Source organism: Struthio camelus, chromosome 14 (genome assembly GCF_040807025.1).
Source record: "Struthio camelus isolate bStrCam1 chromosome 14, bStrCam1.hap1, whole genome shotgun sequence".
In the NCBI taxonomy this organism is placed as follows: Eukaryota; Metazoa; Chordata; class Aves; order Struthioniformes; family Struthionidae; genus Struthio; species Struthio camelus.
The window spans coordinates 21,983,494-22,007,020 of NC_090955.1; the positions used below are offsets into that span (position 1 = coordinate 21,983,494).

Here is a 23,527-nt window from a genome sequence, read left to right on the forward strand (position 1 = left end):
TTGTAGGAGTGCAGCAACACAGGGATAATCTTGTCATTATTGCATTCTGGAGGATTAATAACACCATGGTAAGTGGAAACAGCACACCAAACAGTACTTGATAACAAACCTAAACAACAAAGCACGTTCCACAGAAAGAGGATGCCAATGTTTGACTGTCAGACTTGCATCTTTGTCTATATGCCACCATTCAAAGGCATTAGAACAAACGCTTGCACATTGTTCACATCTCAGACGTATCACCTCATCACTAGCAGAGCTGTTTGTCACACGTGTCGCTTTTCTACAACCAAGTTTTCAGGCATTAACTTTGGTACTGTACTAGCTCTAGATCAACAGTGTTACATTCATGTCTTAAACGGGAAGAAACAGGGAACAGAAGAAACCAAAGAATGAAACATAGCCTTAAACAGACCAGAGCAGCATGAACTGATGCATGCTGTGCTCTTACTCCGGCCACACCTCTGCACAATCAAGAACAAGAGCTGTGTGTTCAGCCTGCCTACTCATCCCAATCCAAACAGTATGTGTTTGATGCATAAACTTGCACAGTATCTGTCCTCAGTGCTCCAAAGAGGGATCAAGAGGAGATAAACTGAAGCCAAACTCCCTAGATCTCAGTTCACAAAGGACAAAGAAGCCAATGTACTCTTCTTGAAAGGCTGAGAGAGCTGGGCCTGTTTAGCCTGCAGAAGAGAAGACTGAGAGGCGATCTCATCAATGTGTACAAGTATCTGAAGGGGGAGTGTCAAGAAGATGAGGCCAGTCTGTTCTCCATGGTGCCCAGCAACAGGACAAGAGGCAATGGGCAGAAACTGAACCACAGGAAGTTCCATCTGAACCTGAGGAAAAACTTCTTCACTGTGAGGGTGACAGAGCACTGGAACAGGTTGCCCAGAGAGGTAGTGGAGTCTCCTTCCCTGGAGATATTCAAAACCCGTCTGGATGCGATCTGGGCGATATGGGCAATATGCTCTAGGTGACCCTGCTTGAGCAGGGAGGTTGGACTAGATGATCTCCAGAGGTCCCTTCCAACCTAAACCATTCTGTGATTCTTCAAAACCACAGGTTCTTTCACTTCCCAGATCACATGGAAGAAGCAAGAAAGAGAGGGTGGGACCCATGAAGGTAGGGACAACCACCTTCCCCGCACTCTAAAATATCTCTATGTGTGAAAATGAGAACATAGAGATAACAAGCACTCCTGGATACAATTCCACCCTGGCCTCTCACTTGCAACCCCAGCACCAACATCTGAGCATCCATTCATGTCCCACTTGCCACAACCAAATTGCTGTCCCTCCCACCAGCATTTATACACAAAAAACGTAAGCCTAGGGGATACAGAATGACGCAAGAATAGTAAAATGAAATTCACTCTCTTAGTTATGCTGCTATTCTGTTCTCACAAACCTGAGAATGACTGACATCAGATCACAAGAATGATGATTAATCATGCAAGTATGTCCTGTTTATAAAAGGAACAAAGTAACAGTTAGCATCTAAACAGTATTTTATATGCTGCAAAGATTTCATCATCAGTAGACACAAAGCTCTAACTGGTAAACTTTTACTGGCTCAGTACTCTCTATACAGGAAAAAAAAAATCACATCCATTTGAATTCCACTGTATCTTCAAGTTTTAGCATCTCATTAAAAGAGAACTAGCATACTCAGCGACTATTCTAAATTTCTGGCAGACTTCCTCACGTTCCACATCTTTAAAGACATCACAATCACATTGTTATTAATGCATTACATATTCTGATTCCTACCATCCAGTGACTGAAAATTTTTTGAATTGCCTTTTTCGACAGATATTCAGAAAGCTAAAAATTAGATAGGAAACAAAATTATATGCTTTCTTCTGTAGCAACGTCTTCTTTTTAAATATTTGGTATAAAGAAAGAGAAGAAAGAGACGAGCCACAGAAGGAGAGCAAAGTGCCCTTCGTAAAGGAGAGCAAAGACTTCCAGCATTTTCTTAGACTTGATATTTGTTAGCACTTTTCACACCCAGCTTACACTTATAATCTAGAAAAGGGGAAAACAGAAGAATCTAATATTCGCAAATATATTCATTTATTCATTCATTTTTTAGAATGCTAAAAAAAGAACAGTTTTTAAGATTCAACTCATATTGTAGTCTTCTCATATAGAAGCCTGTATGTTGTTATTTCTGTTTTATTGGGCAGTTTTAGATCTATGGAACATAAACAACGTTTTAGGAAATACCACTAGCAAATCCATACTAAAACTGGGATACAAACATACGACAAAAAATAGCCCAAAGGCCTTTTTAGAAAAGTAATAAACTTCTCCTAGGGACACATACAATTAAAATCCTGAACCCGATATACTAAGTAAATAAAATGCATACAAGGGGGGCAAGAACACAGTGACAGCAGGCACAGAACACAAGCTTTTAAACTGATATGGAATCTGTCTGACTAGATTTAGAATAATATAATTTTGCTGCTCATCAAAACCAGTGCTGAACTTATTTTACTTAGTTAGATTTTTTTTAAACAAACTGTAAATTGAAGCACAGAAATGAAATGACTTGCCCATTCTCACTGAAATCCATGGCCCTGCTACAAACTGAAATCAGGCTCCAGATTCCCAGTCCAGTACTGCAGCAAAGGTTCAAACTCTTGTATGGACAAAGAGCCAAGGGCAAAAGGAAAAATATTCCTTACGCTTTTATCTGATTCTGTAAGTTTTCCAGATTTCCTTGTCACACTTGCACATATACACGTGTTATGATCGAAAAGGGAACGTTTTTCATGCTTTTCATCACAATTCTGACGTCTTACTTCTGAGGTCTGACTTATCACTTCTAGATAAGTCATCAGCTGCTTTCCTCTCCACTAGTTCTATTGCCCAATCTACAGAAAGCCTTAAGAACTAAGATCGGGCAAAATTGTTGATAATCTCTTCCAAGGGAACAGTAAAATTTCTCCATTCGCCCCCTTAAATAAGGAAAAACGTAACAAGAAAGCTCTTCGCTAAGTGATTGGAATGGAAAATTACGTGCTTTGAGGCCGGGGGGGGGGGGGGGGGTAAGCCGGCTAAGCCTCTTCTCCCCCTTATCTTGAGGGAGGTGAACGAAAATCGGCCGGCGCTGACGGGACGGCTCCGGAGGCCGGGCAGCGGCGGGCTGCGCGCTGCCCTGGCCGCCCGGCCCGGCCCGGCCCGGCCCGCAAACAGGGCCGCGGCCCAGGCAGCCCCGGGCGCGGCCTCCCGCCGCCGCCGGGCGCTGCCGCTCTGCGCCCCTCGCGCGCCGGGGGGGCGGGGGAGGCGCTCGCGCGCCGGCCGTTACCCGCCGCAGCCGCCCTACCTGGCAGTGCGAGACGACGAGGCTCTGGTTGCCTTCCCCGTGGTACTTCCATTCATTCTCATCCATCTTCTCCACTTCCATGCCCGGCCCGGCCCGGGCCGCCGCCGCCGCGCCCCGTGGGGACGGTGCCTGCCGCCAGCCCGCCGCGCTCACGCCTCCGCCGCCGGCGCCGCGCGCCGCCCCTCCCCCGCGGCGCAGGAAGTCCCGCCCTCCGCGGCGAGGTCGCAGGGCGCCCGCAGGGCGCCGGCCCGGCCCGGCGCGCGCGCGGCTGGCGGCCATCTTAGAGCGGGGCAGCTCCTCGGGCCGCCATCATTGACGGGGGCAGGAGCAGGCGGCGGGGCGCGGCGGGGCCCGGCTCTGCCCGGGCGGCGGTCGCTGGGGCGCCCCGCCGCGGCCCTTGCAGCCGCCGCCGCCGCCGCGAGCGGTCAGCGGCGGCCGGGCGCTGCCGGCCCGGCCCTCGCCCGCGCAGGTCGGCGGCCTGCCCAGCCCGTCGACTGCGGCACGCGCGTTTGTTTTAAGAGTCATCCGTGACGCACGGAACGCGCAGAAACAGCGGGGCAGCTGGCTCTCTGCGTCCACTTTTCAGAGGCCGTCCAAGATAACTGCAAGAGACACAAAGGGTGATCCAGATCCAAACCGATCATGGAATAACAAACATAATAAACGCAGTATTTTTCATGCACCTTTTTGTTGCCAAGATAATATATTCGAATACTAGACTGTAGAAGATGACTTTACGCTTGCAACATTAACAGAGCGCTTGTTCAGATGATCGAACACTCAAAAAAAAGTGGAGTTTTTCTCTGGAGTCTCATTTATCGCTGATGCTGTGTTTAAGGTTACAGAACTGAGTTGCCACTCGCTTTGCACTTGCAGACTGTATCTTCGAATCGTTTTCTGTGCCCCAGTACACCAGTCTTTCAAAGACCTAGCACTGGTGCTGCAAGTATAAATATGCAAGAATAAATATGAATGTTTTCCTTATTATCCATAAGGTTGAATATAATTTCACATAGTGCCTCATCTCACACACACAAACACCCCTATAGATATGAATATAGGCATATAAGTACATTCCCATGTAACATGCAGTAAATTTAAGACAAATAACGTGCATAAGTTACCTATCACAGGGATTGGGTCACATTCTAGATTCCAGAACAGCTCTACAATCCTCATTAGAATCTGGATTCATTTCCCCCCCCCCCCCTCATTTTTTTTTTCTTTAAAAAAACAGAAGCCAACAGGAAGTCAGTATGAGTTTTGACTACAAATGGAAAAATTAACCCTTTTACAGTTTCAGAACTATCACAGTGCTCTCTTAAGTTTTCCCTTTTGTTTTCTTTCCTCCTCAGAAAGTAATGCATGAGGGTTGCCAAGCTGACACATCATAAGGTAACAAACCTTGCAAGTTTTTCTGTGCGTAATGAACATTGGTATAATATGAACCGTAGCCAATTTTGACTTTTGTGCAGCTTTTAAAAACAAGTCAAAGAAGAGAAAACATTAGGAAACCTTTTGGTTGCTAACTGATAGTGAAGATGCACCTAGAAGGCAGAAAATAAAACCTGCATTATTTTGTCACGAGTCCTTGCTCCTTTTTTGAATGTGTAGTGCTGTAATTTGTTTATAACCTAATTTCACTAGAATTGTGAAAGGAAACTGTGGTTAAAAGGATTTATACTTCCTTTTCGCCAAAATACGGAATGATGAGCACTTAACTTTTCCTTTTTATTTAACAATATCCTATAGGGTCAAACATGAAAAAGGAAAATACGAATCCCTGCTCCTCTGGCCATTTAATAAAGAAAAAATATACTGTCAGTGGGATGCTTGAAGTATCTGTTACCTTTCCCTTTTTGCCAAAAATTCATGTCAGTATATTAGGAAATAACAAATTAATATATAAAACATACAAAAAGTTACTATGTTATCCTGGCTTTATCAAAGAGTGTTATAAAGAAATTTCAGCCCAGATGAAGTAAATTTCTGGTAGTTAGAATACCTCCATTAAAAATTACTTTAGTTGTACTTTAGAGAAATAATACCTAAGGAGGTTTACATGAAGAAATGCAAAGACAAGCAATGTTCTCAATATACTGTCTTGCAATGGCAGAACTAATTTGTCTTAACTTGCTGTACTGTAGTTCTCTTTAAATATGATTCATATTCCATTCTTTCATACATCTACAAAACATACATCTACACAGAAAAATAAAGTAGAAGTTTTGAGTGCCTGAGTAAAAACTGAGAACTGAGTTTTAATATAGTCAGGACTATATTATATTATACTATAGGGACTCCAGCAAGTCCTTTCACCTCATCTTTTTCTTCTCCGTTCTACCATGTAGAACTACTACTACGTTACATTACAGGGGTGTTGTGAAAACGCAACTAAGTAGAGTTGGAAATGGAGGGACAACAATTATTACGTGTTATTTTTTGTGTATTACTGTTTTTAAATAGTATTTCTTTCAGTACAAGTTTACTTGGACTGAAATATCTTAAGCTTCTGTGCTGTTATGACAGTAAGGTGTTGCTTAGCCATATGAAGCTCCAGTTGTGTCTCACGGCATAACTACAGCTTGTGCAGACATACCTGGGTTAGTTTTAATTAGCTATCTTTAGGAGCACAGAGCTCAGTGAGCTTCAAAATCTGCCAGAAAAATCTCAGTACACAGTCAGGTGTTTTGTGGTATTTTAATATGTAAATAAGCTAGTTGAAAACTATCTCAGGTATGCCTAGGGTAATCATACCTTCAGTTCTAGAGCTCCCACTTAATCCCATCACCATTTCCTTTTTGATGTAATTTGAAGGAGCAAGGAGAGCACCACAGACCATTTCGCTGGGTCCTGTGGCTGCACTATGCTATGTTAAGCTTTATGTCGCAATTCGTGTTTCTTAGGGCTCTCCTGTGTTAGGAATACCAAAAAAATGAAGATAAATAATCTAAAGACACTAAATCAGTGGTCACACTGTATCCAACAACTGTGCAGATAGTCTCAAGGCAAGATAAGGTGGCCTGAGATCACCGATCATATTACTTTCTTATGAATAAGCTAATGAAATATTGCCTACATAAAACCACTGTCAGACAGACTAACAACCAGGAGAAAATAGTCTTCCTGGCTCTTTACATGAAAGAGTTGAACAACAATACATTAAATAGGGTGGGAAGAAGTTTTTATTATGTTCTATCATCCCATGTTGGTAGGCTAATTTTCTAACGCATTTTATACCTGAAGTAGAACATTCATAGCAGTGTTTAATGGGATTTAAGCTATAGCACAGACCTCACATCTTTAGTTTATTCATCTCAATGCTCTAGGCTGACTTCTGGTATACAGATCTTTACTGAGCCAAAGCCTCTGAAACATAAGGGTTTTTTTGTAATTTCAGTAGGCTTCAACTCTAAGCCTTTATGTCCTTTTCCAGCCATGCCCCAGGAACTATCAGCGCTGGACTCTCAGATATACAGTCTTTCAGAACTGGTCATTTTACCAAGGAATGAGAATGACATGACTAAAAAGTTCATGCGTCTTATTTACTCTGAGGCAAAAATTCAGGCAAGTGTGTTTCCTGTTAATATCCTAATGGCTTAAAAACATTTATGAAATCCAGATCTGACCAAAACAATAACATTGAGACTCGATAAAACTAGGTGAAAATAATGCAAATGTCTTATAAGCTCATGAGGGGGATTTTTGTGCTACATCTTTAGTTTCCCATAATGAAAGGATTCCATAAAACCAAGAATAATTTACTCCTTTTTAATAAAGGGTAAACATGACAAAGATCTAAGTTCCAGGACCTATACATGTCTCCCCTGCAGAAAGTTTTATGTTTCAAAATCCCAAATTCAAGACAATGAGCCCATGAATATTAGATGGTAATGAAAATACTAGAATGAAATTGTGCTACAAAATGCTGTCATTAGTTTTAATCTACTGCATCATTTTCAGTTTTCAAAACATGTAATTATTTAGAGAAGATTATCTGACAGTTTTATATTATTATAGTCAGACCATCAACAATGGAGCATACTTATGTTAACTCGTACTTCACTAAAATTTAAAAGCTTTGCCTTTTTATTATCAAGACAATACCACTGCTCCATTCCTCAGTTTTTCTCGAATCCACAGTTTACTTGCGTTATTTCATATACTTGCTAGAAGTCCAGAAAACCTCATCCTCAGACTGTCATTTCCTCATCTCAGACTAAGCGAGCAACACCGACCACCAAAGAAAAAAAGATGAGAATATGACAGGAGGGTATATATAGTTTGATATCTATGTGACAACTTGAAACTACAATAAAATATTTTAGGAACTCTAAAATTAAAGTCAATAGGTTAGGGTAACTTACATGTTTGCAAACAGAAAAACAGAACATGAGTAAAAAGTGAAATCTCTTCCCCATATTCCATGAGCATTGGTTTAAGGCAAGTAAGTCTATCCTTAGAAATTACAGTATGGAAAAGCTTTAACGGTCACTGAAGAATTCTCAAGCTATGAATAAATTTAATTAGCCTCAACCAAGTTTTAGCATGCACTGATTACATGAATGCTATCAAAGAAACAAAAATATGGTGCAAAGAAGAGGACTGTAAGTGGCAAGAAAAAGGTGGGTGACTTAAGGTCAGTGAAGCCAAGGCCACATATATGTTGTTAACTGACAAGAGCCTGCATAAACTTAACAGGACATCAACAACCACGGTTGTGAATAAGCAGACATTTTAATTATTAAGAGGTTTAATTGCTGCATACAGTCTGATGAGGCAGGAAATGAAGTTACAGATACAGAATGTAAATAAATTATTCTCTGTACAGTATATATAGCTTCAAAGAACTGCCAAGAAAGGCAAATTTTTATACACAGACAAGATCATTAGCTACTGTTTTTTATGGTCAGGAATCCTGAACATTTACTGAGGGAAAAATACAACTAATTACCCTGGAAAATAAAACATGGAGGTGAATTTTTGGGACCAGTAAAGGAAAATACGTGGAAAAGAAGATCTAATTAGGAGGTGTGAGAAGTAGAACTTTGTGGTGAACTCATAGGAGTCTTGACAGGGCATGAAATCAGAATGAAAAGAGACCCACCACCACCTTCAGCACCTCCTGAAAGTCTGTTCTTACAGCATTTAATCAAGGCAAGGAAGGAGAAGATGAAGAGATAATACAAGGCAAGACCTGAAAGCTTTAAGTGATGTACTAGCAATGGAAGAAGAAAAATACTTTTTACATAAAGAGTTGACAACAAATGACAAGAGCAGACTCAGCAGCCTGGCCAGAAGTCACTGAAGTACTATTTTTGCTGTTTTGGGGAGAGAGTAGCATTTCACATTGCAGTTACTTTGCGGTTAATGTTGTACTACTAGCTCACGATCAAACACGCCCTCTTGCAACATGTCTGCCCTTGGGAAAATACTTACTTGTCTGATATCGTAAACATATCTAATCTCATGTTTAGTCTTTTGACCTGTTAATGGTTAAAGCAGAGGATATCTTAAAACTAATTTCTCTAACACAAGATCACTGTGACGACCATCTTTAAATAGGAAAGAGAATACATGCATTAAACTGTTTCTTTTAGCTTAACTGCCGTTGTTTGTCAATGCGCTTCCGTGAAAAACCCTGAAACCTCCTCAGTTAAAACCATTCGTTCACCGAGTACAAGGTCTCTGGAAGATAAATTACAAACCAACGTAAAGTGATCACACATTACATTTCAGTTTATAAACAGAAACACCAGATTGTGTAATAATATCAGGCGATGGTACAGAAGGACCGTTTCTTTTGCAAAATTATTGACAAATTCTGATTTATGTTCCCTGACACAGGTATCAAATACTTCTTAAAAACAATTCCTTCAGTTTATACACACCTCATTTTACTGACTGTAGAACTAACAACTTTGAAGTGATCTCCGGATTCTAACTGCAGCATATAAAATGAATGCATTTTTTCAGCCAACTCCCTTTTTAAGAACCTACTTCGCTGGAACTATCACAATTGAAATACAGAACCCACAGTTTCAAGAGACATTTTCTCCAAATTTTAACTTCAGATTATCTCCCATTTCCCATATGTAAACATGGATATAAGGTAAGTTTCACAGGCACAGAAGTTAACATAATACAAGGCCATCTCAAAAGGGCAATCTTGTTCTCCTTTTCCAATCTGGCCATATAGTCCTGTCCCCTCTCTCAATTTTTTTTTTTTTTTTTAAAGCACATTTGCACTTGTGTGGCAAGTTAGAGCAGTTTATTCATTTGACTGATAATATATATTTTTGGATATGATTAGTTTTTAGTTGAATCAGCAAACCAGTACAAGTCATTGTAGGGTCACACAAGTACTCCAGCTGTCCTTAAAGAAGGAATGGGAACACAGTCAAAACTGGTGGGAAGTGCAAGGCTTCCCATTTTGTCACTTGCTCAGTTTCAGATCAGATTAAGCTGATTATGAAATTGTACTTTTAGCAACACCGCAGAACCTTCTTACATGCGGAACGTGTCGGGGACCCTTCAAAGGGAGAAGGGAGAGCACAGAACATGAACGAGTATTTCTGCTATGCTCTGAAAATCAGTAAGGAGCATATCAACAAAAGGTTGTCTACCCTCCCCCCCCAAAGTATTACATCTCTGCCATCACTTTACTGATGGATCTACTTATATTACAAGAGAGTTGAAATGATCTCTCTTACCAGAAGATGAGTGATACGATACTACCATACTGTGCCTTACTGTTTGAAGATAGCTATTTCAAAGGTAACAATCTACAATTCTCTTGATTAAGGGGTAATCAGTTGGATATTTAACAATTGTAAGATCTTTCTGATCGAATGTTTGCTAAACCCAAGCGTAAAAGAGTATCCTTTGCAATAAAAAAAACGTTAGGAAAGTAAACAAGAGCATATATCGGAGTCTAATGAGTGTACATCTCATTACATCTCATATCACATTTGCAACAGATTTCCAGAAAAAAAAAAAACTGAGTTGTTCAGAGAAGAACTATTCCTACCAGCGACAAGAAATTAAATGTACCTAAATGTAGAGAGAGATTCTGAAACTCTAAAGCAAAGCCTTTGAGGAATTAAAGTTAAGATGACATAGCAGACAAGTTCTAGGTTGAATTCTACACTTCTTCATCCAGAAACAGGCCCAAAGAACAGCGAGACCCTTTCTCATTACAAGACTTGGCAGCTTGGAAGCCACAAATCAATGAGGTACGCATGTTCGAATTTCAAAAATATGCCTTGACACTCTACTTAATGGTTGTTTTTAGATCTACTTTAATTATGAAGCTGTGACACTAAGTTAGAGTGCACACAAAAGATATTCACAAAACCAGATCTAGAGCTAGACAGTTCATTACAATTAAAGTAGCAAGATCAATGACAAAAGTGTATTTGTAGTTGCAAGCAATGCACTGTAAAATCAGCTAGTGTGATCCTGTTTCCCAAAACAAAACAAAAAACAGCAGACAGAACAAAAATCACTTAACTGATAACGTTTGTCCCCTAGCTAGAAATAAGTATTTGGAAATAGGAGATAACCTGACAAAAGCAGGAAAAGCAATAGAGGCAAACAATTTTTTAAAATTGTGATTTGGTTCTTGAGGATCCAGGGCCAATACGTTTTACAAAGCAAATCCGTCAACACCACAGAGAGGAAGAGAGAGAGACTGGTAAGTCTCAGAACTACTGATTACAAGGTGGATATATTTTTGATTAACAAAGGGGGCTACTGTATTTCCATTTTCTTACTCTGCACTATATTGCAAGAGGAAGGAAGTGGAATGCCAGTTACTTAAATTTTTTGACCTACCTTACCTCTGCCGGTGTCTGAAGAACAGCAGCACAGGTAATAAACAAAACTTCCTAATTGGTCTTCTGTATGGACTCAACTTACAAATAAAATGTCTGCTACACATAGAGAGTTATAGGTTCATACTGTTTAAAATGTTGCAGAACAGAGGTAATGGGGAACAGCCTCACCTATTGGTTTGAGGAGATACAGTGATGTGTCTACATCGTTTAATGCTTGCTGATTGTTTTTATTTTACTTCCATTACTCATACCTCCTAAAGGAAAAAAAAAAATCAACAAGACCCTCTTATCCCCTTTTGGTTTTTCACTGATGCATTATGTTATGTAGCACCAGCAAAAACATTTGTACACACATCCTCTCATAATTGGGAGCTCTTAGATAATTATTATAAGGAGAAGCTACGAATCTATTTTTTCCTCCCATTCATGATAGACAGACATGTTTAAAGGTAAGACTGCCATTTAGTTCCACTTTAAGTTTTTTGTAATTTTACTAAAACTTTATAATATCCCTGATCAGGTATTCCCTGGGACTATTTGCTTCAAACAGCAGTTTTTGATGGACTTTTTGCTGTTTGTTTTTGTGTAAAAAAACTTCAAAAATTTCTGGAAAAATCATTGAAAAATGGTATTTCATTGCTTTAAGGGTTATGCTGCTTTATTAAGAAGCACTAGCATATCTGTGTGTTGAAAAAATCATGGGAAATTTACCAGAAAGTTGTATGGGATAACAGGTCACCCTGAAGTTAAGGATTATCTTTTGCTGCTTTTTTAATCTCAATGAGATTAAAATCTAAACTTCTGCTAGAATACACAGGCAATGTCAACGCTGACATTTGCTAATTTCTGAGTGACTGACTTTGCAGTCTCAATGTTCTTACAATATTTAAAAAATACAGATAATACAGATTGGCCTTCTTGCCCTCGTGGCCAAGAAGGCCAATGGTATCCTGGGGTGCATCAGGACAAGTGTTGCTAGCAAGTCGAGGGAGGTGATCCTCCCCTTCTACTCAGCCTTAGCGAGGCCACAACTGGAGTCCTGTGTCCAGTTCTGGGCTCCCCAACACAAGAGAGACATGGAGCTCCTGGAGCGAGTCCAGTGAAGGGCTACTAAGACGATTAAGGGACTGGAGCATCTCTCTATGAGCAAAGGCTGAGGGAGTTGGGACTCCAGCCTGGAGAAGAGAAGACTGAGGGGAGGATCTGATCAATGTGTATACATATCTGAAGGGAAGGTGTCGAGAGGATGAGGCCAGTCTCTTTTCAGTGGTGCCCAATGGTAGGACAAGCAGCAACGGGCACAAACTGAACCACAGGAAGGTCCATCTGAACATGAGGAAAAACTTCTTTTCTGTGAGGGTGACTGAGCACTGGAACAGGTTGCCCAGAGAGATTGTGGAGTTTTCTTCCCTGGAGATACTCAAAAGCTGTCTGGAAAGGATCCTGGGCAATGTGCTCTAAGTGACCCTGCTTGAGTAGGGGGTTGAACTAGATGATCTCCAGAGGTTCCTGCCAACCTTGGCCATTCTGGGATTCTGTGATAATTACATATACTGCTAAAGTGTTTCTTTTTCCTTATCTTGTCTTACAGATAAACTGTGTACTTAGGGCCCTGAGTGTATCAACAGCCTGTAATTGCTCTGACCAAGTTGCTATCCTTCGTTCTCAGTGATCCTCCTCTGCAAGTCCTGCCTGCCTCCCCGTCCCACCCAGGGGTAGGGGCAACTCAGATACAGCTCAGCTGCCTGGCCATGGAGCTGGTGGTGAGCCTGAAGAGGAGCAGCTGTGGGAAGCCACAAGCACGGCCTCTGCACTGCGCTGGAAACCACCAGTAAGAACAGGCCATGGCCTAGACCCCGACCCCGGCCACGCTGTAGGGAGCAGCAAGAGCAGCTGCTCCGCATGGGCAGACGAGACAGCAGGCAAGGGGCAGCGTGCTCAGCAGTAAGGGGCGTGCTCCCGTAGCACCTCAACAAGAAGAGCCAAGTGGGCTGATGACAGTAACCAGGGCCAGTGATTGCCAGGCAAGTTGGGAGCCATGGCGCAGTCCAAGGTCAAGCAAGGAAGTCAAGTCAGCAAGGCACAAGGCCAGGCACACACTTACCTACAGCTGAGTCCATCCTGCCTCCTGCAGGCTGCTCCCTCCTCCAAACAGTCCCCTTCCTATGTTTCTAAGCAGGTGGTCATAACCTTTGTTGCTGTTCTGTGTCTGTCTTATGCCTGGGGTTGCTTACTCACCAAGGCCAGGGGATACTACACATCATTCATTTTCACAGACATAAGTATTTCCCTCACCCCACAGTAGTCTGTTAGACCTCATATTCCCTCAGGGTACTCATCTAAAGTTAATATGATTTCCAAACAAATCATTTAGTTTTGCCAAAGTCAAAGTTTTAACTTCAATGACTCGGTCATTATTTCATTATTTTGATTGCACAAAGAATTTTAAAGAATGGAGGTCAGTGGAGGAAGTTACTTAAGTTACCTTGGCTTCATTATTCCATACTCCTTTAAACAGGACTAATCAGACTTTCAAAGGACTGATCAGTTCCAGTTCCCATTCAAAGCAGAAGGCTCTGCATTCACTTAACAGTTGTGCAAGCCAAGCATGTCTATCTCAATGCCTATATCCAGATAGGAGAACCTGGATGCAGGGAGCCAAAGAGCATGTGCAATGCATAAGAAATAAGAATAGTATTGGATGTATGCTTATTGGTTTATACATAAAGGGAAAAGTACGACAAATAATGAATTATAAATTTCCTAGTTAGACTCATATCTTACTTTTAATCAACATTTTTCTGCAATATCTACAAACATGATGTAGACACCTTTACACTCGGCATTAGCTCAGCTGAACTGTGATTTGGGAATGCAGATTTCTATGCTCTGTAACATTTCCAAAACAGATGTACTGGAAACAAACAAACATGTTTGAGTGCTGTTGCAGTACTGGGAGAAGTGTTTGAGCATACACCTCCTCTCTTGTGGATTGTATCTAAAAAATGCTCATCAACCGCAAGCAAGATTTACTGGCCAAGAGAGACAAAAGCAGCAAAAAAACCCCAAAAACCCAACTATATAATAAGCATCCTGTACTGGTGTAACTCAGATGTAGACCACCTTCAAAGTATTGCATTCGCTTCAAATAAAATTACATGCTTGAAAAATAATGTGATAATTTGGCCCCTGAACCTTAGGAGGTGCTAGCAAAGAGAAATGTGGTGCATCTAATAGATTTATATCTAGAGCACGAATACTGTGGAATCCACTGGTAAGTCTTTTTATTGCTAAAATCTGACAACCTCACAGAGGTTGCCAGGTATTCCTTCCAGTTCACAAACACTTTCTAAGGGCACTTGCAAGTTTTGATAGGAGTCAGAATTTCCTGGTCAATTTTATTCCCACTACCTCTAAATTTCTTTTCTTTCTGCCTACGAGCATCATTTTGCCCCATTTGGGGGCATAGAGGCTCTTCCTCTAGGAGATACTTAGCAATATCGGCAACATCCTGTTTCAGTTAGATACCAAGTAATTCTACTTATACATTATCATTTTACAGAAAAGAGAGATCACTGAATACAATAACAGAGCAAAGAGCAGACTGCAAAGAAGGAGGAAAAAAAATGAAGGACAAAGTGACAGAAACACCAAGAATTTTATCTTACTAACATAGGATTTTAAAAGTGATACCTCATTTTGTAACCAAAGATGCCTTACTTAATAACCAAGGAGACAATTATTTTCCTTTCTGTTGGAATATTCTGCTTAGCAGGTTGTACTTGAGAAGGGCAGTACAGTGTGACTTTGGGGAACAAAGGGGGAGGGTTATGAATGCATGTTGTTCGTGGCACATGTTCTACTATAATGTATTCATTGGTATCTATTTACTTACATGCATATCAAAATAATCGTTTGCTTAAAGAAAAAAAATGACAAACTGAATTCTGTGAAGAATTCATCCTTTCCTCTGTGACTGTCGCTATACATTATTGGACAAAGCATTTTCTACATAATTCATTGTGTAATAATTTATCAAAATAGTGAAGTCTAAGCCATAGAAATAAAATTGAAGGAGGTTTTCAAAATCCTGCTTAAATGGTACCACATAAGTCACTAATAACACAACAGGGTTTTTTGTTTTTTTAAATACACAACAGGGCTTTTACAGGAAATGCCATCAAAGCCAAGGAAAGAGACTATCCATCTGCCTGCCCCATTTTAGATGACTTTTCTATCAGTAAAACGGTTATTGGCAGAATGAGCTCTTTCAGTTTATCCTAATGATACACCACAGACGAATCAATGAATCACTCTTCATGGAAAGCGATTTGAACAGCAGTTATTCCCAACTTCCAAGAAGAGAGTTTCACTTTTTTCTGTTGTTAAGCTGTGGCTTTAGGGACAAAGCCTACCACAAAACAGCACCCAAACCACTCACTATTAATTTTACTGCCCTTTGATTTACTAACTTTTCTCCAAATAGTGTTGACAGGAAGGACAGTTTCTTCTGTAAGGCAACAATTAATTGTGGAAAACAGGCTAGTTAATTGCTAAAAGCTAAGACAACATCTAGAGATGTAACATTCTGCTCTTTATTGGCATCCTTCCTCTCTCTTCTGACTGCAATAAAACAAATAAACCTTTTAGAGCAAATTGCTCTTTTTAGTTCCTTTGTGAGGTATTCACTACATGTAAGTGCAGTCATCCGAGTCTGGTGTTCTTCAAGCCAAACTAGACAACATGAAATTGTATTTTACTTCAAGTGGAAGTTAAATTGTTTTATATAGCTGCAGTTTTGTCTAGATTATCATCTGACAACCATATAAAGGTGCATACATATAAACACTCAAGAAAGAGACATTGCTGTGTTCCTGTCCTTTCTGAACCCACCAAATCAGTCTTTGATATTTCAGTGGAAGGCAGAATCATCCAAACACACCTCAATCTGCAACAGAAAGCAGAGAAAATGGAAGGGAGATAGTCCATTTCTCTGTCCCTAGCTATTATCACTTCTTCCATCATTCCTAACAGGTCCTGCTCCTAAAAATATTCACTGATGGAAATTTTGGGTAATACATTCTAGTACCTAACTATCCTTAGCTGATGTCTAATTTAAATCCACCTTGCTGCAATATACATCCATTCTTCCTCTAGCCAAGTAACCATGGATAAAGAGAAGGGATGATACCCTAGTCTGGATGTTTATTTCAAAAGCTGCATTTCCTGCATATGGTTTGAATGTTTTCTGCAATCTGCATGATAGAAAGAAATAGATATGGCACTGACTTCTAAAACAGTAAGTTCTCAGAAATTATTTGAAAAATTATTGATAGAAAAGGTCACTTAACTACCATTCCTGTAATAACCACATCTTTAAACACACTCAAGATATACTTTTTGTGTTTATAGATAAACTTTACAAGATGCTGAAGATGTTCACAAGTTCTTCACAAGACAGACATGCATTTATGCATTAGGAAAAACGCGAAATGACAGAAAACCTTCATGAATATCACACTGTTCTTTTATGTTAAGATGCATGATATAATGTTAATTGTCCTTTCTTGCTGTCAGGTTTTCAGGTCTATGCTTGCATTACTACCAACTTAAAATACCATTCAATTTCACAAGTATGTTGATTCTAGCAGAAATGTAGGACTAGAATCTTTAGTTCTAACAAATATTACCTTTATCAAAAGCAACCATTCTTCTACTGATGATCTCCTAAGGCAATCATTTCAAATGTGACTTCTAAAGCACTGGAAAGTAAGAAAGAAAAGTATTAATGATAAATCATTCTAATGAAAACAAATACATAGGAACCCTGTTATAGAATGAAGAGTTTGTTTAATTATGTGAGAGAAAGAACATTAACATACTGCTTATTCTTTATATTGAGAAGCCCACAAAGGCATGTAAGAAGTACTTAAAATAACATTGTTTATATTCCAGAAAGTATACACGAGGATGCTTACAATAGCTCCATAACAAAGCATGAAGGCCAAAAAACCAACACACCCCTAAGACTGTTAATTACAAGGAAGAAAAGTTTACTTTTTAATGATAAAGCAAACTAGCAAACTCTACCTTGTTTTCCTATAAAACAGGCAACCCCCTTTAGATTTGAGATATGGGCTTTTTCAGCTCCTCCATTTCCCTACGGCATAGTAAGAATAGCTTGACAGAACAAAGAAGAATTGTACTCTGTAAATGGCAACTCTTTACATGTTCTATATTTGGAGCATAATCTCTCTAGGCAATAGGCCTCCCATCACGCTGAAATAGTCAAAACATTCAACAACCGCTGAAAAATGGTGGTGGAGCAGGATAGAAAATACCACCGATGCATCATACTAAAACAGAAAGGAATGAAAATACTAGAGAACTCAGAAGAGTTTTATTACAGCCACATGAATTCAGATAGGAAAATAACTAACTAAACTGTTATCACTTTTTTGGATAAATGAAGAGCTAGAGAAACACAAACCGTTTCAAATAAAAAAAATGAAGATTAAACACTTAAACATACCTGTGAAAAAAGATAAAAATTGGAAACTGAGCATAGAAGTCACAGGAGATGATATACAAATATTTTTCAGACTGAGAAAAAGGCCAAAGAATGTATTTTGGGGCTACTAATTCATAGGAGTTTTTAGGTATGTGCAAGAATAGCTGTAGGTATAAGCATAAGACTTGGATTCCGTTGCTGAAAATGGGATTCCAGCTATAGTTTACTTAGCTAGGTGTCTGAAGCAGTAGGAAGGAGATGGAGTTCATCACAGCCACATGTTAAATAATTAGTTTATGGCCAATGAACCACACCAGGAAATATTTTCCAAGAACACTGCTACCCTCCCCCTCAAAATCTTGAAATAAATAGATCTTCAAAAACATTCCAGTAATCACTGAAGAAAACAACCAGGGTAAAACATGCAAATATTCTAAGATGCATTAGCAGAAGATGTGGAAAAATAAGAGCAAATGTATACGACTTTTTTAGGACCGTGTCCAATAAGCTTGTAAGTTACTGAGCAACTCCTTTTGAAAACATAATTGTTTCTGCCCACCGAAGGCTCTGCTTAGTTAACAAAGCAGATAGCAGATCTCATATTCTAAGTTGATAACAGGAGAGATACAATTCTCTTTGTAAAAGTAACTTTCAGATCATTTAAGAAACCACTTGCAGTTAAGAATACAAAAGGTACATTGAGGTGTAGTGTTACATACCGCAGTGTGGTATGAACATGAAAAAGCTGTAATAGGCTAGAAAAAAAACAGCTCATGAGAAGTTGTGGATTAAGCCTTCTCAATCCAGTGCTGGTTACTATTCTAATTCTTATTTTATGTTAATTTTTGAAACATAGTGTCTTCCAATAAACTAGCACTAATTTCTTCATTTCACACTGATACAAAAGCTTAGCAAATTTCATGAGGAAAGATCATTTGAAGGAAGCGACAGAGAAATCACAGAAAGGTAAGACAGGATGAACAGAGAGCAATAAGAGGATGTCTTACGTGTTTGTGCTTTTCTTAGGATTTCTACTCAAATAAATATACTGTCTACTCTGGATCACAGCTAAAAAGCAGCCCGTTAACTTCAGCAAAGTTCTGTTCTCAGACTTTTTTATTTCAGTTTTTATTCCATGAAGATAACCATCACTGTTTTAGACTGCATTTAGAAAAAGAATCAATGGTACAGGCCTGCAGAAACAAAAAAAAAATCTATTTTAGAAAATAGATCCAACTTTTCTCAAATATACTATTATGATAGCATGACACACAGATACAATTGTAACAAAGCTTAACACTAACTCTTATTATTCTTTTCTGCTGAAGTGACCCACATATAGAATAGCTGAGGTTTCAACTTCAATTCAATCTTAAATTGATACTTTAGAAATTAAAGGTCCATGAAACAAACACACAAGACTCAGATAAGCTGCACAGATGCTGAAACTGCTCTGTTCATGTAGGTCTGATTCAAAAGGCTTTTAATATTAAACATAACAGTAATTTTCATGAATTTTCTCTTGCTTAAAACACACGGCACCGAGTCATTAAAAAAAATGAGGACTGTCAGAGATACTAGCCAAACATCATTTAGCAAAAAGACTAATGACATGATTCAGTGTTCCATAAATACTGCAGTTAATGATTCTGAATGATTTTTGTTTAGCCAAACTCCTATTTTAGCAAAATACCTATGCCCACATTAGAAGTTCAGCACTACTACTAAATTCAAGCACATACCTAATTACTCTCTTGATCGAGATTTTACCATGCATACTTCAAACACATGAAAAATAGCTCCAATCCACATCAAAATACATAATGCCTTCTGTTTCAGTATCTGCCCATTCCAGTGTTTCAGCATCCTAGGGAAAAAAGCACCGGATGATTCCCTCCCCACATATCTGTACCTCTTCCCCCTTCCAAATACTAGAAAAACCCTTTGTCAAAACCCTCAGCCCTCAACATGCACTCAGGTGAGACGTGCATTAGATAACCTTTGGTATATCCAGAAAAAACACCATACATAAATTGTGCCTTTATGCCAATCTAACCCTCAAGCTGCACATTTGCAACAGAAAAAAATCATGTACCATTGCTTTGATGCTTGTGACGCTATATAAATAATAGGTAAGGGACTACTGTATGAAGTGTCAATTAAATATTCATTTCATATTTAAAGTTTATTAAAATAAATTTGTGTTCAAGATGATGTTGCTAGGAGCACTCATTAGTATTCTCCTTACCCATACGCAGCATGCAAAACAAAGCTTCAGTCTTGCAAATAACTTAAGTAATATGTAATATATTGACATGTTGACCAATGTTTAATAAATAATGGGCAAGTTCATTCCCCCCTAAAAGCCCCAGTGGAAGAAAGTGGCTTTCAAGTCAGCACACAGAGCAAACTGAAATAAGTTTAGTTGCTTGAAGATAAGGTGAACTTGCTTCTGTGCAGCATTTTCTGACTATCTGAACTAGTGGAATGACCAGGCTAAGTCTTCAGACCACAGTTTAAGAAGTATTTGCTAGAAAAACCAACCTTTCTCTTCTGTTTTCTTGGTTTTTTGTTCATTATCCCTTCAGGTAGTAGACAATTCTGGAAACTGATACTCAGGGTAACACTTCACATCAGTAGTCTAGGGCCAAAATCATTTGTGTCAGTTTAGTGAGTAAAGATGGGTAACATAATGGCAGTTTGCACCACTGGGCTCTGCACTGTATCGTCCCCCAAAAATCATACTGCATTCAGGAAAACTCTTAAGTATTTCTTTATGAAGCTAGTTGTACTTGTTACTACTGAGCTACACATACATAAACTTCATGAGAGCCTGCTCTAGAAAGTTCATATTCAAAGCTGTAACATCATAGCATCCACAAAGCCTGTAATTATATAAATACTTTTTTCTTTCAGAAAAAAATATTGTTTCACAGATGAACTTGCAAACTGGGCTTATCTCCAGGATTATAAACCTATTTTTCTAAGCCAGGTATTTATTTAGTCTGAGCAGTTTGTTTGAAAAATTATAGAACCATTTTGTGATGAAACTTTTCTTCCTACCAAAAGCATGACAAAATTACTTTAATCAGGATATATTTTAAAAGCTCTAATTTTCAGTGACCCAGAATTGGTTGGCTGTGAATGGTCATTTACCTTCTCTTACAGTTTTTTTCTCTTTTTAAAAGAGCCCTGTGGAGAACAACTGACACCACATACTTTCTTCTTCTAAGGAGGCGGTGCAAAAATTACCGTCAGCAAACCTGGGGCCAATAATTTAATCTAATGAGAAAACTAAGCTTATCACAAATCACAATGTAATTTGCATTCCCATTGCTTCCTGACACTCTTTAAAAATATAAACTCATTTAGTCATAGTGTTTGCAAACATGCAAGGCAGCTGAATCTCACAGAAGCGTGAAGCTACTCCACCAGCCAGGTGAAGAATTCTTGAAATTCCATTTTAATGAAAATATATTGCTTCCCACAGAAAATACCAAACTTGCAAGCTGAATTGACAGCCTACCTCTCAATGAAAATTTTATATAGCTTCATACTGGGAAATATATTCACTTGTTATTACTGGAATAAGTTCAATCACCAGCAAGAAGGCAATGAAAACAGAAGGGTCTATTCCTCTTACAGCATAAAAAGTGATCAACAGTGAGTCTTGTGCCATGAGGAAAAAAAATCATAAACAGTAAACCTGCTGTTAGTAAAAGGTGTCAACGTTACTACTAAAAAACCTGAATGCCTTTATTTACCCATATGTGGATAGATACATGGGATATGCAGCAGCTCTAGCCTGGAGGAGTCACACAAAGCCAGACTTGTGACTGTTGCAATAAAAAAGCCAGTAAACGTGCCAATACCTATGAACAGAAGGGTACCCCCCATACACTCCCTCTTCTCTGGTGGGGAATGGGGAAAGGAAGCTACTGGTAAGGGAAGGCAAAGCAATACAGACATATGCTCCTGTAAAACCACCAGCTTATTTCACAAGCCCTCCCTACACAGCTAAGAGGTAGGTCCAGGTTTCAGTCACTACTGACACAAACAAGGTTCACACACGGGGTCTGGAGAAGAAAGAGTCACTTGCGCCCTTGAGATTCCTTTTTCCCCAATACACTTTAGACCTTCACGTTTGTGAGGTAACAAGTTAAGTTTCAGCCACTCACACCAATACGCCATAAGGCAGAAGAGAAGATGAGTTCGATGCCCTGGGTAACATCCCTCAACATAACAAGGAAGAAAAAAAAAAGAAGAAATAAGAGCAGCAAAGCAAAAAACAGCAAAAAAAACGTCCATGGAAAATTATGAATTAAAAAATTTGAACAGAGGTAAAAATATGAAAGGAAAATACAGAGTTAACACAAGTAAGAAAGCTACACAAAAGCAATGAGTTTTTAAGATAGATCAGCAATTAATCTTACTACTAAAAAGATGATGATAAAAACATTGTTAAAATGAGGCCAATGGTATCCTGGGGTGCATTAGGCAGAGTGTTGCCAGCAGGTCGAGGGAGGTGATCCCGCCCCTCTACTCAGCCCTGGCGAGGCCTCCCCTGGAGTACTGTGTCCAATTCTGGGCTCCCCAGGACAAGAGAGACATGGCACTCCTGGAGAGAGTCCAGCAGAGGGCTACCAAGATGATTAGAGGGCTGGAGCATCTCTCCTATGAAGAAAGACTGCAAGAGCTGGGCCTGTTCAGCCTGGAGGAGAGAAGATTGAGAGGCGATCTCATCAACGTGTACAAGTATCTGAAGGGGGAGTGTCAAGAGGATGAGGCCAGCCTCTTCTCCGTGGCGCCCAGCAACAGGACAAGAGGCAACGGGCACAAACTGAACCACAGGCAGTTCCATCTAAACCTGAGAAAAAACTTCTTCACTGTGAGGGTGACTGAGCATTGGAACAGGTTGCCCAGAGAGGTAGTGGAGTCTCCTTCCCTGGAGATATTCAAAACCCGTCTGGATCTGATCCTGGGCAATAGGCTCTAGAGGTCCCTGCTTGAGCAGGGAGGTTGGACTAGATGATCTCCAGAGGTCCCTTCCAACCTACATGATTCTGTGATTCTGAGGCAAAAAAGGTATATGGGTTCAATAAATATCACCCATCTGTATTTGAAAATGAAGATAAATTTGTATCACATGAGAATAATGAAATACTTTCAATATATTTTGGACTAAAATAGGTATTGCCAAGATATGCATTGTTAGAATTTCGTAAGGAAAGATACAACCACCAATTCCAGAAAAATGGCAAGTGCCTTAGGAGACTGTGGGACTTTGATGTTTATTTCTAGTGGAAAAATGAGAAGATTTCTCAATAGTAGAAGGTGTGCCAATACAGAAAAGTAACAAACTGATAATTGCAGAAAAGTTTTCTCACTTTTAATCACAGCTCAAATAAAAAAGGGATTTAAATAATAAAATTTTTATTCACTTCATCCTAAGAAATGTAACTTAATACTTACTCCTTTTATTACTTATTCCTTTTAATAAAGGGGAGCAATATCATCAATACCAGCCAACATAGTTTTATTGAAAAGATATCCTGTTAAACAACCTTGGGTTTTAGTCTTTGTGTGACTAACTGCAACAAACTATTTAGACTTTTATAAGGTACTTGATCTGAAACATGTGGCACTCTAAATAAAAAATATTCAGTGAAGAATACATTAAGTGAATTAGAAGTGGATTAAATTAAAGATTTCATATTTAGTAATTATGACAGCACTAGATCTGAAATAATCTTACACTGTTCTCAGTGACAGCAAAGTCATAGGAAATAAACCGAAAAATGTAGTGCTAGTGCAACGGCAAATAGTGGGAGGAACTTGC

At 39.3% G+C, this 23,527-nt stretch overlaps 2 protein-coding genes across 5 annotated transcripts in view; both read right to left on the reverse strand.

The window, feature by feature from the left end:
• Positions 1–3,499, reverse strand: part of IPPK (inositol-pentakisphosphate 2-kinase) — a 41,082-nt gene extending 37,583 nt beyond the window's left edge. The window contains exon 1 of the mRNA XM_068907466.1: positions 3,340–3,499. Coding sequence (XP_068763567.1) covers positions 3,340–3,420 — 81 coding nt within the window. The 5' untranslated portion in view covers positions 3,421–3,499. The remainder of the gene's footprint in view (positions 1–3,339) is intronic.
• Positions 3,500–4,010: 511 nt separating this feature from the next.
• LOC138060997 (protein BTG1-like) overlaps positions 4,011–23,527 on the reverse strand; it is a 29,175-nt gene continuing 9,658 nt past the window's right edge. The window contains exons 3-7 of one of the 4 annotated variants that reach the window (XR_011134544.1): positions 20,233–20,329; positions 19,431–19,555; positions 18,696–18,881; positions 16,868–16,939; positions 4,011–4,279 (exon numbers count right to left, since the gene is read on the reverse strand). The gene's annotated coding sequence lies outside the window, so the exon portion shown is untranslated. The other 3 variants (XR_011134546.1, XR_011134543.1, XR_011134545.1) reach the window with 3 other exon arrangements.